We start from the raw sequence: 15506 nt of genomic DNA, 5'->3' as shown, positions 1-15506 counted from the left end.
TTTTAGTTTTTAAGTCACTGAAATTTCTGTCTGCACTCTGCTTCCACATACACACTCATATTGCAACACTTGAATGCAATGATGGGTTTGATAGCAGGGGTTATTCTTACTGTTTTTGCCTAATCCAGAATCAGGAATCTCTCTTCCTCCAGCTATATTTTATCAACTAAAATAAAGACTCAAGATGCTCGACACGTTTGTATAGCACTATCAGATTTTGACTGCTGGCTGCCTGATCTCTTTTTTTTGCACTCAGAAACTACAACACCCTTCAATGGCAGTGAATTCCAAGAACAATAATGTTTGGCACTAAATTGCAACACGCACTCAGCCTGCCCTTTGCGTTGAAAGTGGAGTCTGAAATGTCGAACTGGGCAAACAATAGAACAAAATGAAGGTGGTTTGTCAACTATTCAACAGATGATTCCGTGATAGCATTGATCTTTTTTTTTCCCAACACAACTGTTTTTTTCTGATAATTGTGATCGTATGCAAACACAACACTGACGTCAGCTGGCAACTACTTTGTGAAGATAAGAAGCAGTTTTATCTTCAGTGTGAGGCAAAAGAACTGAGTCACTTCATCCTCAATGCCACACTCCACTATGGAATTCCTGTTGATTGGTGGGTCGAGTAGAAAAACCACAGACTTCAGCACAGTTACTGAGTTACAGTGTTAAAGAGCACAGAAATGCTGTTCTGACTGAATTTTATATATATATACAGAATATAATTAATCATACAAAGAACTTTTATCGTATACATTAATGTTATTTACATTGTTTGGCTGCAATAAATTGTTTATAATAAGACAAGTGTGATGAATTCAGTGAAATGTGTCTTTGAGAAAGTGTTAAAGTGAATTGTTGAAGGGATATAGAGCAAGGAGTTCACAGCTGTAGATGCTGAAGGATAAGCCCAACTGGTCCAGCAAAACCGTTTGAATGGATATTCTGATTTGGACCAGAGCTGGCAGGTGTGAAGTCTGTCCTGAACTTGATACTTTTTCTGTCTGATGGCTTCTACGCTGGGTCTGCAGACAATAATTCTGAATTGTGAAAGGTATTACGGATGGTTTTTCAATACAAGTACAATAAAATCTTACCCTTATTTCTTACCTTGAGATAACAAAGAGATGTAAGAAAATCTCTTGATTTAAAAGGCAAGTTATTTGACCTTTCCACATGATACTACCATAACTTAAAGAAATTGCACTACGCATGGTATTTGTTTAAAAAACAAGCTGGCGTTTGACAGTAACGCTGTCTATCTGTGACTGTTATGCCGTTCTTCCAGTTTCCTTGCTAAGCATTAGTTTAGTCACCAAGCAACCGCTGGCAACCAATGAAATGTGACATTACTAGAAGACTGTCCACTGAGAGAGACGCTTGTTTCGTCATCTGGGAGCGGGAGGTTCGTATTTTTTCCCCCACATTGATTTTTAGAGCTAGTTGTCCGAAACTTTAAAAGAAGTTATTTTAAAAAAACAGAACACCAAAACGTCTGTGCTACCCGGACCAAAACATAGAATTTGACGACCATGCAGTAGCTACTTTGCATAGCTCCGAGACCTCCTCGTACTATGGCCGCGGCCAGCCTGATGGTTTTGTATGAAGACGAGTCGGTGGAGGTACGGTACAGCGATGGCTCCTGGCTCCAGCTCTCTCCCTGTGGATCGGAATTCCTTTTCGACAAAACGCCTCCCATTTCGGCTCATCCACTACAACCCAGCGAGAGGATCCGGCAAAGAACACGCTTCGTCATCAGCAGCTATAAAGTAAAGAGATTTACGTTAGTTAACGCCCTTCAAATGTATTCTTTGTGTATAAAATCAAAATATCTTAATTTCGGTAACTTCAGTCGTGAAACTCCCAGTCTATTTAAAGCAAGATTCTATTACAGAAGAAATGTGCGATTCTGCGCAATTCACAACGTTACAGTTTCGGTGCACATCAGGAGCAGAATACACTTAATATCACTTTAACCTGTCTACGAGTTGCCCCCCAGTGACTGATTTCATCATCCTTTTACTATTCTCGCATCACAAACAATGATCTCAGATTAGCAGTACCTACTGTTATTCATGTTAAATCTAGTAGTGTAGTTACTTATAGTCTGCAAAACTAAGACGTTGCTATTTTGCAAGTTCAATGTGCAGCAAGTTGATTCAGTCGTTCAATTTAAAAGTTTATAGATAAAAGTGAATTGAGTTGGAGCTATTTGCCTCTCTGTATAGGGTAGATGTGCTTTGAGTTTCCTTGGCTCCCATGTGTTCTAAACAGTAACCTGCTAACATCAATGTGAGACTGGTTTCACATTTAATTGCTGTTTGTCCATCACTCCCTGCTTATGCGTTGTGGCTAGTTGCCCATTTTATTTGTAAGTTTGCATAGGTAAAAGTGTAATGAGAGTCCGTACTTATTCTTTCTTTCCAGGAACTGATTGTCCAGGCTTTGGAATTCAGGAATAGGTTTGCCAGTCGTCCGTACCTCCCTGCAGAGCTCATCCCTGCTGACAAGAGAGCTGTACGTAAGGATCAGAGAAGTTAGACTTCATGGTGGTGGGCCCCTGTCACCAGAACAAAATGAAGTTGATTTTTATTTTTGGTTTAAGACGCAATGTAGTGACATGTAGTGTTCATGCTGACTGGTGAAATAACTTTCTTTGGATTTAATGACAACGTTGCTTAGCATGATGGCTAATTTTTACATGGTAAAGTAAGGTAATGGTACCCATTGAGCCCACAAAATCTGCTTGTTTCATCTATTTAATTAGTTTTTTTGAGATAAAGATAACTGTTACTTTTAAAGATAATCTTTATTTTTTAGTATTTTGTTAGTTAAAAAGTGAACTATATGTGCAATATTTCTTCTTTGCTTAATATGATCATGAAGTACCATATAAGCTGATGTGTGATCAAATTAAGACCATTTCTTCTACTTATTGTTTCCCATTATATTAATGAGAATTTAATTAAAAAAAAGTAATATAATGCATGACGCACTCTAGGCTGCAAAACGTTTGATTAAAACCAAAGTAATAGAAACATACTTCATCACAGGCCAGTTAACATTCAAGATTTGTCAATGTATTCTGCCTAATTTTAGTTAATAATTGCTTATACTTATATAGCACTTTTCTGGACACTCCACTCAAAGTGCTTTACAAATAACGGGGACTCCCCTCCATCACCAGCTTTGTGCAGCCACACCTGGATGATATGATGGCAGCCATAGTGTGCCAGAACAGTCACCACACATCAGTGGGGAGGAGAACAGAGTACTGGCGCCAGTACTGAGTGCCCCCTGCTGGCCCCACTAACACCACTTCCAGCAGCAAGCTTAGTTTTACCCAGGAAGTCTCACATCCGGGCTCACACCTGCTGAGCTTCAGTGGGTTTCCAGTTGTAAGCTGCAGGGTGAAATACAGTAGCTGCTGGCATACAAAATCCCTCGACAAGGATGGGATTCAAACCCACGCTTGCAGTGCACAATGGATTAGCAGTCCATTGCCTTAACCACTCACCCACCTCGTCAGCAAGTTTACAAATGAAAATGACATAAACCAGCAACATAAACAAGTTGCTGTATTTCTGATGGATTATAATTTACCTTTGAAGCCCAACCTAAAAAAAGACATTTGTAGACAAATTCATCCATCCATTTTCCCCCTGGGTACTCCTGATGAGGGCTGCAGTGGTAGCAAGCTTAGTAGGGCACACCAGACTTCCCTATCCCCGTTACCAGTCTCCGTCTCCTTCAGATATAATCCCTTCAGAGTGACGTTGATCTGCCCGGGGTCTCTTCCCAATGAGTCATGCCTGGTATACCCCAGAGTGCATTCATGATAGATGTCTGAACTATTTCAACTGGCTCATCTTGATCCAGAGGAGCAGCAACTGTGCTCCATGGACCTCCTGGACTTCTGAGCTCCTCTCCCTGTCACTGAGAGTTAAGCCCAACATCCCTATGGAGAAATCTCATTTCCATTTCTTGTACTCGCAATCTTATTCTTTCAGTCACTACCCAAAACTCGTGACCATAGGTGGGCGTGGGGACATAGATCGACTGGAAAACCAAGAGCTTCATCCAGAAACTAAGCTCACACTTCACCACCGCAGTTCGGCAAAGCATCTGGATGACTGCAGCCTCTCATGATCCTCTATACTCTCACTCGTGAACAAAACCCTCTTACTTAAATTTCACCACTTGTGGCAGCTGCTCCGCCTTCACCTGGAGAGAGCAAACCATGACCTCATAATTGGAGGTGCTATTCCTCATCCCGACCGCATCGCACTCAGCTGCAAATCTTGCAAATGCCCACTGAAGATCACAGTCAGATGAGGCAAAGGAGACAACATCATCCTTAAACACCAGAGATGCAACCCTCAGGTCCATAAAGTGGATACACTCCAAATCCCAGCTGCCCCTTGATATAATGTCCATGAAGATCACTAAAAAGGAGAAGAGACAAGATGCACCTAAGACTCTGCCAAGTGTCTTGTACAAAAATATCCAATATATTTTTGCTCTCATTGTCATTTGGTGATAAAGTAATGAAATTAGTAATTAGACGAGGAGGACATTAACAAATGTCTATTATATCGTAATACAGATAATCTCTGTGCTAGTCTTCTCAGGTCTGCCGCAAAATATACCGTACATCTGAAAGGTCAGGAAACCCAACTTTGAATTCTCTCTAAAAAATACATAGTTATTTAATTGTTCAAGGTAAATAAACACATTCAGTCCCTTTAAAAAATCATTACTATTCCTCTGAAGATAAATTGGAAATGTTTTCTTCTATAGCTGTTGCAAGGCTGAAATTTCAAAGTAGCTTTCAAGATGGGCAAATACTGCTGAAATTGGGCTCAATTGGTACACTTACTGCACTCTTTTAGTGGCATTTTACACTTGCTTTTTTTCATGGGGCAAAACTGAGCTGGGTGGCACTGATCTTCAAGGTTTTTTCTGTTAGAATAGTATGAAGCAGGAGGATTTCTTGTCCAAATTTGAATACTATAAGCAAAATGACAACAATATGCATGTTTATTGTTTACAGTCGTGGATGAGGTGGTTGAGTTCGATCAGATTACGGCTTATCTTGCAGTGATTTAATCATGTCTTGCACCACTCTCTGCCACCTGGGGGGCTGAGGCACAGTGTAATCCCTGCCAGGGCTCAGTATTGTCCTGTTTCATCCCTGCTATACCAACAAATGTCACAAAATAATGTAGAAATGATATATCCTAATTAACCAGGAAAGGGGACAGGGTAGGTTACTTTTGATGAGAAATGTTTTGCAGTATTAAGGTATTTAAAATTTTGCATTGTTAAAGGAAAGTTATAAACAGTGACATTGCTGTTATCCAAGAGTTAAAAATGATAAGATGTGAATGGACATACTGTAGGACTCTCCAAAATACTGTATTTCCGAATCAAATATTAAGCAGCACACAAACACCATTATGTTAACAGTTAAAGGATTTATTTAGTCTCTGTGAATTAAAAGAAATGGGGTAAGGCAGATGTATTTTATACTTTCAACCCTTTTCTTTGGGTTAACATTGAAATGAAAGAATATTGAAGATGCTGCCAGTGTCACTGCAGTCCCTTCACCTTCTCTTCCTCATAAAAAGTTGTAAAAAAGCAAAGCAGGAGGTACAGCTTCCCTCTTCTCTCTCTGCAGTAAGTCTCCCTTGATTGCATGAAGGCTTCTCTGGAGCAGAGCCCTAAAAAAGAAGATATTTTGAGCAAACATGTACAGTAGCCAGCTTTTAAGACACAACTTTCCTGTCTTTACACAGGTGATATCACAGTGCTTGGCTATCCCAGCAGGCATTTTGGGCATGGGATTTGTCAAGTATACTTATTTACCTCCCATTCCAATTAACAAATTCAAGACAAAATAACTACATGAAGAAAACATGTCATATAATATTTATACTTTTTTACCTCATTATTCTTCTGCTGTATTTTATTTAACAATTGAGAGGCATTCTCTGAGTCTCTTTTAAATTTCTTTTCACTTCCTTTTATGTTCATAAAGCAAGTTTTCCTAAGCAGCTTCTCCCTGCAAGTACGATCCTGTTCCTTTTCAACTTCCTTGACTTCTCTTTTTCCCGGTTGGGCACTGATGCTTTCAATTGCTGAAGGATCCTTCAGTTCTGTACTAATCGTTGTGGGTTTTGGAGAGACATTGATTTCACTGTCTTCATTCTTTTCAATAGCTGGTGGGAGATCGGATTTAAAGCTTGAGATGTCAAGACTTCGGTTTCTTGACTTTTTCTCTCTTTTATTTCCTCCTGCCCAAGCCTCCTTAGGGAAGCTCTCCAATTCCGGGATCTTCTCCTCCATTTGCAGTTTCATACACTGAGAATGATGAGGTTTTATTAAGGAGCCTTCACTCTGGGGTGGAAAATTGCACTTGCTGGGACTTTCTTCGCTGGTGGTAAAGGGCTCCTGCCACACGTGAGCGATCTTACGGACGACCTGGAATCCCGAACCCTTCCTCACCTCTATGGCCCCATTCGTGATCCTTCTGCCATATGAGGCCTTTGGTCTGGGCTGACGTATACGAGGCAGCAGGTGTCCTGGGCAGCTGTTCATTGAAGCCTCCATCACTGTCGCCTTCACGGGCTCTGTCAAGGAAAGCACTGGAGGAGCTGGCTGTTCTGACATCTTGCCAAGCTCCTCAGCAACGCAGGTCTCTTTGGCAGTCTGGGAATTGTTGATGTCGAAAGGTATTCTGAGGCGTTCTCCCTTTACTGTGCTTAAAGCAACCATTTTAAACTCCTCCACCAGTGACAGGTCAGTCTGGGCCTTCTTGGCAAGGCCACGGACTCTGATCTGATGTGGATCTTCCAACAGTGGTCTTTCGGATAAAAATGGAAGGATGTCACGGCCAGGAGGAGTTTCACAGGGGGATACCTTAAGCACCTCATCTATTTTGGCCATAAATCTGTCCCCGTCTCTGTCTTTCCTAATACGTTGTCTTCTTTTTGGCCCCTCAGAAACTGTTCTTTGGGTCAGGATCTCAGGGAAGAAGTCAGTGACACCACCTTCCTTTATCTAAGGAGTTAAATAAAATACTTAGGCACATAAAATACAGAATCATGATATATATATATATCAACATATATTACAAACATAATAATGTATATACAATTTATTACGCAGGCAAAGCCAAAACTTTTCTTAATGTATTTAAACCAAAACTTTTTCCTTGCTGGTATTCAAGTGCCCCTGTGATGACGGGTCTCACTGGTGCTTTGGACCCCATCGCCCTTCCTCACCTCTGTACCTCTGCTCTTCATCCTCCTGCCGTATGACGCCTTTGGTCTGGGTAGGCGTACACAAGACGGTGGTCCAGTGTCAGACCAGGCCTCCTTGCCACTGTCCTCGCAGGACCTGAGGGGCTCTGTCTGCTCCGCCTGTTTGTCTCGGCCAGGATGGGTTTCATTGGAGGAGTCGCTGAACATCTCTATTTCAGCAAAGTGTCTGTCCACATCTCTGGAGACATTGTCATTCCCACAATGTTTTCTTCTTTTTGGCCCCTCAGAAACTGTTTGTGGGGTCAGGATCCCAGAGAAGAGTTCAACAGTCTCCTTTTCAGAAGGTATGACTCCTTGTTTTACCTAAAAAAACATTTCCTACACATAAAAACCAGAACTACCCTGTATAATATCACAATATGTCTCTCTTAAACACAATACTGTACATCCAATTTATTAAGTTGCCAAAGCCAGAATTTTTCCTAATGTTTTTTGCCCTTGCTGGTATTCAAGTGCCCCTGTGATGACGGGTCTCACTGGTGGTTTGGACCCCAAACACCCTTCCTCACCTCTGTACCTCCGCTCGTCATCCTCCTGCCATATAACACCTTTGGTCTTGGTAGGCGTACGTGAGACGGTGGTCCTGCGTCAGACCAGGGCTCCTTGCCACTGTCCTCACAGGACATGAGGGGCTCTGTCTGCTCCGCCTGTTTGTCTCGGCCAGGATGGGTTTGACTGGACGAGTCGCTGAACATCTCCTCTATTTCAGCAATGAGTCTGTCCACATCTCTAGACAGATCACCATCATCCTTCTCAAACCGCTGTTTTCTTTTTGGCCCCTCAGAAATGGCTGTTGAGGTTTTGACATCCAGGCAGGGGTCAGCAGTCTGCTTTTGTCTCATTTCGACTCCTCCTTTCTTTGTCAAAAGAGTCAAACAAAATTCCAAGTTTCAATTCAAAGAAATTTCTGGGTTTGTTTCCATTTTTGTACATTTACTGTATGTGGCAGTAGTGGATATTGGAAACAATGTCAGGCAGATTTACCCCGATAAGAAACTAATATTATGCAGTAATTAGAGAGCTGATCGTGGAGACATCCTTTTTCAACTTACCAAGCAATCTTCTGATTGTCTCGCCTTACACTCCACGGCTTTCACTCGGAGGTTGTTCCCCTCCTTGGCATCCATCTTGAAACCCCGCAGAAAATGATTTGGTTAACCTGAATAATTCAATACTGACATCTTATTTGTTAAACATTTAAATGAAAGACGACTTTGACTTTCAGTGAGCATATATCTGTAAAAAAGTCTATTCTTGTACATAGAAGAGCAGTACCTTGAGTAAATAAGTGAAAAACGTCCTACCTTTATGTTTCAGATAAAATCAATATTTTGAGGCTTTTCTGTCTGAGAAAGTGTTTTCTTAAAACTTCTAAATCTTCGATGACCTTCTAACCGCGTGTTAGCTTGAACTAAACGCGCTTAATAAGTTTATTTTCAACGCTGGCATAGTTACGAAGTGATGTAACAAAGTCTTAGTTCAACTCATCATATTACCAGTGATGACGTAATAAAGAGTCTGCCTTTCACCCAGCAAGACGGTATGGCAGCATTAGTGCGTTTCACTTATCGTTACTGTATTCAAAAGGTGCAAAATTAGTTTCATTTACCATGAATAACGATCGAAAACCTCCAAATCTTCATTAGCATGCCGCATGAATTACAGTTTTTCGGAATCAACAATTAATGCAAACACCTTTAGAATCTAAAAACCATGATAGTATTCGAGATGTGCAATAAAACTTAGGTGATTCACTCTCCCTAGGTAAGAAATTTCCTGTAACGGTATAGTTAAAGACACCAGTATCACTAGCCTGTTTGCTAATTGACAAGTGTCCTACAGTGTGTAATTCTGAATTGGGTTCGTCCCCGGAATTGTGCGGAGCTAACGGTCGTGTGTTGTCATTGTAAAACTCCTCCAGGAGGGGGCTGTGTTCTCCTTCAGTACAGGCTCGTCACACTCACACTGTTCCTGTCATTAGTCGTCATTACCCGTCGCAATCATACAGTTGTTGCTGACCTCCGTTTTTTTTCAGCCCTGTATTCTGTATATTTAAAAGGTTTTTAATCCAAATGTTGGGGTAAAAACGTAAATGTCCTGTTTCCTCCCTGCTTGAGCAAGCGGAGACGCTCTGGGAAAAGTGCTCAGCGGTGCGGACGGATTTAGAACAGCTGAACAACAATGTGAAGTGTAGAAATGAATATCTGTATAATGTTGTATTTGAAATCGCTCTTTAATTCGAATAAATGGTATAAAGCTCACTGCGTTGTAGCTATTTCAATATTTTGTTCCGATTCTGACTGAATAACTGCACAGTATCCGCCCTGTGTCCTGTTGGTTCTCGTTGCCATTATGGGTGATGTACTGTACAGTATTGGGTGGCGAGACTGTAAAGATATCAGAAGCACGGAGGAACTCTCTATAAAGTTAAACATTGTAAGTATGTGTGTAAGGATTTAGGTCGCGCATCAGTTGACAGTTAAGACACTTTGGGAGAGCTGGTTTACAGGTGTTGCTCCTAATGCAACGTGACTTCAGTTCCTTTCAAAAACGTCTTCGGCTCATAAAACACCTCAATGTCCCCCCGACTCCCTCCCACCGCTAGAGGGGAGAAGTAAGAAGGATAAACCTATTTTGTAGCTATTAGTGCTTAATCTTAATCAGTGTTTTTATCATTGTGAAGTTCATTGTATGAAATTTGTATTATTTAATACTTGACATCTGACTGCTCCAAAAGCTTACACGATGTACAGTATTTTATCTAACGACAGTTTTCAATTTTTGGGCTTGGAATTAGGAGATACAACAGGGACAGAATGACGCTGTTTTACTTGGCTACTTTTCTGAGATAGATGTAAGGATGGAAAATGATTTTTAATTTTCCTTTAACAAACACTGCAACTACTTGCTGATCTCACTTCAGCCAGAAACTTTGTGAACCATGGATTAAAATGCACACAAACAACTTTCTGTTAACAATTAAAGAATTTATTAAGTCACCACACATCAGTGGGGAGGAGAACAGAGTACTGGCGCCAGTACTGAGTGCCCCCTGCTGGCCCCACTAACACCACTTCCAGCAGCAACCTTAGTTTTTCCCAGGAAGTCTCACATCCAGATACTGACCAGGCTCACACCTGCTGAGCTTCAGTGGGTTTCCAGTTGTAAACTGCAGGGTGAAATACAGTAGCTGCTGGCATACAAAATCCCTCGACGAGGATGGGATTCAAACCCACGCTTGCAGAGCACAATGGATTAGCAGTCCATCGCCTTAACCACTCACCCACCTCGTCAGCAGGTTTACAAATGAAAATGACATAAACCAGCAACATAAACAAGTTGCTGTATTTCTGATGGATTATAATTTACCTTTGAAGCCCAACCTAAAAAAGGACATTTGTAGACAAATTCATCCATCCATTTTTCCCCTGCGTACTCCTGATGAGGGCTGCAGTGGTCGCAAGCTTAGTAGGGCACACCAGACTTCCCTATCCCCATTACCAGTCTCCGTCTCCTTCAGATATAATCCCTTCAGAGTGACGAGTGACGTTGATCTGCCCGGGGTCTCTTCCCAATGAGTCATGCCTGGTATACCCCAGAGTGCATTCATGATAGATGTCTGAACCATTTCAACTGGCTCATCTTGATCCAGAGGAGCAGCAACTGTGCTCCATGGACCTCCTGGACAACAATATGCATGTTTATTGTTTACAGTCGTGGATGAGGTGGTTGAGTTCGATCAGATTACGGCTTTTCTTGCAGTGATTTAATCATGTCTTGCACCACTCTCTGCCACCTGGGGGGCTGAGGCACAGTGTAATCCCTGCCAGGGCTCAGTATTGTCCTGTTTCATCCCTGCTTTACCAACACATGTCACAAAATAATGTAGAAATGATATATCCTAATTAACCAGGAAAGGGGACAGGGTAGGTTACTTTTGATGAGAAATGTTTTGCAGTATTAAGGTATTTAAAATTTTGCATTGTTAAAGGAAAGTTATAAACAGTGACATTGCTGTTATCCAAGAGTTAAAAATGATAAGATGTGAATGGGCATACTGTAGGACTCTCCAAAATACTGTATTTCCTAATCAAATATCAAGCAGCACACAAACACCATTATGTTAACAGTTAAAGGATTTATTTAGTCTCTGTGAATTAAAAGAAATGGGGTAAGGCAGATGTATTTTATACTTTCAACCCTGTTCTTTGGGTTAACATTGAAATGAAAGAATATTGAAGATGCTGCCAGTGTCACTGCAGTCCCTTCACCTTCTCTTCCTCATAAAAAGTTGTAAAAAAGCAAAGCAGGAGGTACAGCTTCCCTCTTCTCTCTCTGCAGTAAGTCTCCCTTGATTGCATGAAGGCTTCTCTGGAGCAGAGCCCTAAAAAAGAAGATATTTTGAACAAACATGTACAGTAGCCAGCTTTTAAGACACAACTTTCCTGTTTTTACAAAGGTGATATCACAGTGCTTGGCTATCCCAGCAGGCATTTTGGGCATGGGATTTGTCAAGTATACTTATTTACCTCCCATTCCAATTAACAAATTCAAGACAAAATAACTACATGAAGAAAACATGTCATATAATATTTATACTTTTTTACCTCATTATTCTTCTGCTGTATTTTATTTGACAATTGAGAGGCATTCTCTGAGTCTCTTTTAAATTTCTTTTCGCTTCCTTTTATGTTCATAAAGCAAGTTTTCCTAAGCAGCTTCTCCCAGCAAGTACGATCCTGTTCCTTTTCAACTTCCTTGACTTCTCTTTTTCCCGGTTGGGCACTGATGCTTTCAATTGCTGAAGGATCCTTCAGTTCTGTACTAATCGTTGTGGGTTTTGGAGAGACATTCATTTCACTGTCTTCATTCTTTTCATTAGATGGTGGGAGATCGGATTTAAAGCATGAGATGTCAAGGCTTCGGTTTCTTGACTTTTTCTCTCTTTTATTTCCTCCTGCCCAAGCCTCCCTAGGGAAGCTCTTCATTTCCGGGATCTTCTCCTCCATTTGCAGTTTCATACACTGAGAATGATGAGGTTTTATTAAGGAGCCTTCACTCTGGGGTGGAAAATTGCACTTGCTGGGACTTTCTTCGCTGGTGGTAAAGGGCTCCTGCCACACGTGAGCGATCTTACGGACGACCTGGAACCCCGAACCCTTCCTCACCTCTATGGCCCCATTCGTGATCCTTCTGCTATATGAGGCCTTTGGTCTGGGCTGACGTATACGAGGCAGCAGGTGTCCTGGGCAGCTGTTCATTGAAGCCACCATCACTGTCGGCTTCACGGGCTCTGTCAAGGAGAGCACTGGAGGAGCTGGCTGTTCTGATATCTTGCCAAGCTCCTCAGCAACGCAGGTCTCTTTGGCAGTCTGGGAATTGTTGATGTCGAAAGGTATTCTGAGGCGTTCTCCCTTTACTGTGCTAAAAGCAACCATTTTAAACTCCTCCACCAGTGACAGGTCAGTCTGGGCCTTCTTGGCAAGGCCACGGACTCTGATCTGATGTGGATCTTCCAACAGTGGTCTTTCGGATAAAAATGGAAGGATGTCACGGCCAGGAGGAGTTTCACAGGGGGATACCTTAAGCACCTCATCTATTTTGGTCATAAATCTGTCCCCATCTCTGTCTTTCCTAATACGTTGTCTTCTTTTTGGCCCCTCAGAAACTGCTCTTTGGGTCAGGATCTCAGGGAAGAAGTCAGTGACGCCACCTTCCTTTATCTAAGGAGTTAAATAAAATAGTTAGGCACATAAAAGACAGAATCATGATATATATATATATCAACATATATTACAAACATAATAATGTATATACAATTTATTACGCAGACAAAGCCAAAACTTTTCTTAATGTATTTAAACCAAAACTTTTTCCTTGCTGGTATTCAAGTGCCCCTGTGATGACGGGTCTTACTGGTGCTTTGGACCCCATCGCCCTTCCTCACCTCTGTACCTCTGCTCGTCATCCTCCTGCCGTATGACGCCTTTGGTCTGGGTAGGCGTACACGAGACGGTGGTCCAGTGTCAGACCAGGGCTCCTTCCCACTGTCCTCGCAGGACCTGAGGGGCTCTGTCTGCTCCGCCTGTTTGTCTCGGCCAGGATGGGTTTCATTGGAGGAGTCGCTGAACATCTCTATTTCAGCAAAGTGTCTGTCCACATCTTTGGAGACATTGTCATTCCCACAATGTTTTCTTCTTTTTGGCCCCTCAGAAACTGTTTGTGGGGTCAGGATCTCAGAGAAGAGTTCAACAGTCTCCTTTTCACAAGGTATGACTCCTTGTTTTACCTAAAAAGTTAAACATTTTCTACAAATAAAAACCAGAACTACCCTGTATAATATCACAATATGTCTCTCTTAAACACAATACTGTACATCCAGTTTATTAAGTTGCCAAAACCAGAATTTTTCCTAATGTTTTTTGTCCTTGCTGGTATTCAAGTGCCCCTGTGATGACGGGTCTCACTGGTGGTTTGGACCCCAAACACCCTTCCTCACCTCTGTACCTCCGCTCGTCATCCTCCTGCCGTATAACACCTTTGGTCTTGGTAGGCGTACGTGAGACGGTGGTCCTGCGTCAGACCAGGGCTCCTTGCCACTGTCCTCGCAGGACATGAGGGGCTCTGTCTGCTCCGCCTGTTTGTCTCGGCCAGGATGGGTTTGACTGGACGAGTCGCTGAACATCTCCTCTATTTCAGCAATGAGTCTGTCCACATCTCCCGACAGATCACCATCATCCTTCTCAAACCGCTGTTTTCTTTTTGGCCCCTCAGAAATGGCTGTCGAGGTTTTGACATCCAGGCGGGGGTCAGCAGTCTGCTTTTGACTCATTTCGACTCCTCCTTTCTTTCTCTAAAGTGTCAAACAAAATTCCTAGTTTGAATATAAACGATTTTCTGGGTTTGTTTCCATTTTTTGTACATTTATGTGGCAGTAGAGGATACTGGAAACAATGTGAGACAGATTTGCCCCATAAGAAACTAATCTTATCCGGTAATTAAAGAGCTGATCATGGAGACGCATCCTTTTTCAACTTACCAAGCAATCTTCTGATTGTCTCGCCTTACACTCCACGGCTTTCACTCGGAGGTTGTTCCCCTCCTTGGCATCCATCTTGAAACCCCGCAGAAAATGATTTGTTTAACCCGAATAATTCAATACTGACATCTTATTTGTTAAACATTTAAATGAAAGACGACTTTGACTTTCAGTGTGCAATTTCTGTAAAAAAGTCTATTCTTGTACATAGAAGAGCAGTACCTTGAGTAAATAAGTGAAAAACGTCCTACCTTTATGTTTCAGATAAAATCAATATTTTGAGGCTTCTCTGTCTGAGAAAGTGTTCTCTTAAAACTTCTTCTTCATCTTCGACGACCTTCTTACCGCGTGTTAGCTTGAACTAAACGCGCTTAATAAGTTTATTTTCAACGCTGGCATAGTTACGAAGTGATGTAACAAAGTCTTAGTTCAACTCATCATATTACCAGTGATGACGTAATAAAGAGTCTGCCTTTCACCCAGCAAGACGGCATGGCAGCATTAGTGCGTTTCACTAATCGTTACTGTATTCAAAAGGTGCAAAACTAGTTTCATTTACCATGAATAACGATCGAAAACCTCCAAATCTTCATTAGCATGCCGCATGATTTACAGTTTTTCGGAATCAACAATTAATGCAAACACCTTTAGAATCTAAAAATCATGATAGTATTCGAGATGTGCAAAAAAACGTAGGTGATTCACTCTCCCTAGGTAAGAAATTTCCTGTAACGGTATAGTTAAAGACACCAGTATCACTAGCCTGTTTGCTAATTGACAAGCGTCCTACAGTGTGTAATTCTGAATTGGGTTCGTCCCCGGAATTGTGCGGAGCTAACGGTCGTGTGTTGTCATTGTAAAACTCCTCCAGGAGGGGGCTGTGTTCTCCTTCAGTACAGGCTCGGCACACTCACACTGTTCCTGTCATTAGTCGTCATTACCCGTCGCAATCATACAGTTGTTGCTGACCTCCGTTTTTTTTTTCAGCCCTGTATTCTGTATATTTAAAAGGTTTTTAATCCAAATGTTGGGGTAAAAACGTAAATGTCCTGTTTCCTCCCTGCTTGAGCAAGCGGAGACGCTCTGGGAAAAGTGCTCAGCGGTGCGGACGGATTTAGAACAGCTGAACAACAA

At 41.8% G+C, this 15506-nt stretch overlaps 1 protein-coding gene and 3 long non-coding RNA genes across 4 annotated transcripts in view; 1 reads left to right on the top strand and 3 right to left on the bottom strand.

Annotated features, from left to right (window-relative positions):
- Positions 1-76: 76 nt before the first annotated feature.
- The window catches only part of c3h5orf34 (chromosome 3 C5orf34 homolog), an 89284-nt gene continuing 73854 nt past the window's right edge, over positions 77-15506 (top strand). The window contains exons 1-2 of the mRNA XM_069186950.1: positions 77-1777; positions 2436-2525. Coding sequence (XP_069043051.1) covers positions 1583-1777; positions 2436-2525 — 285 coding nt within the window. The 5' untranslated portion in view covers positions 77-1582. The remainder of the gene's footprint in view (positions 1778-2435; positions 2526-15506) is intronic.
- On the bottom strand, positions 8109-8728 carry LOC138237699 (uncharacterized). Its single transcript, XR_011189049.1, has 3 exons — positions 8638-8728; positions 8386-8460; positions 8109-8190 (listed from the first exon to the last, which is right to left on the bottom strand). It is a non-coding gene; the product is annotated as an uncharacterized lncRNA (long non-coding RNA).
- Positions 12800-13915, bottom strand: LOC138237700 (uncharacterized). Its single transcript, XR_011189050.1, has 3 exons — positions 13833-13915; positions 13281-13622; positions 12800-13056 (listed from the first exon to the last, which is right to left on the bottom strand). It is a non-coding gene; the product is annotated as an uncharacterized lncRNA (long non-coding RNA).
- Positions 13938-14912, bottom strand: LOC138237698 (uncharacterized). The gene is made up of 3 exons (XR_011189048.1): positions 14624-14912; positions 14373-14447; positions 13938-14186 (listed from the first exon to the last, which is right to left on the bottom strand). It is a non-coding gene; the product is annotated as an uncharacterized lncRNA (long non-coding RNA).

Source organism: Lepisosteus oculatus, chromosome 3, assembly GCF_040954835.1.
Source record: "Lepisosteus oculatus isolate fLepOcu1 chromosome 3, fLepOcu1.hap2, whole genome shotgun sequence".
NCBI classification, from domain to species: domain Eukaryota; kingdom Metazoa; phylum Chordata; class Actinopteri; order Semionotiformes; family Lepisosteidae; genus Lepisosteus; species Lepisosteus oculatus.
This window is presented reverse-complemented; position numbering and strand designations above follow the sequence as displayed.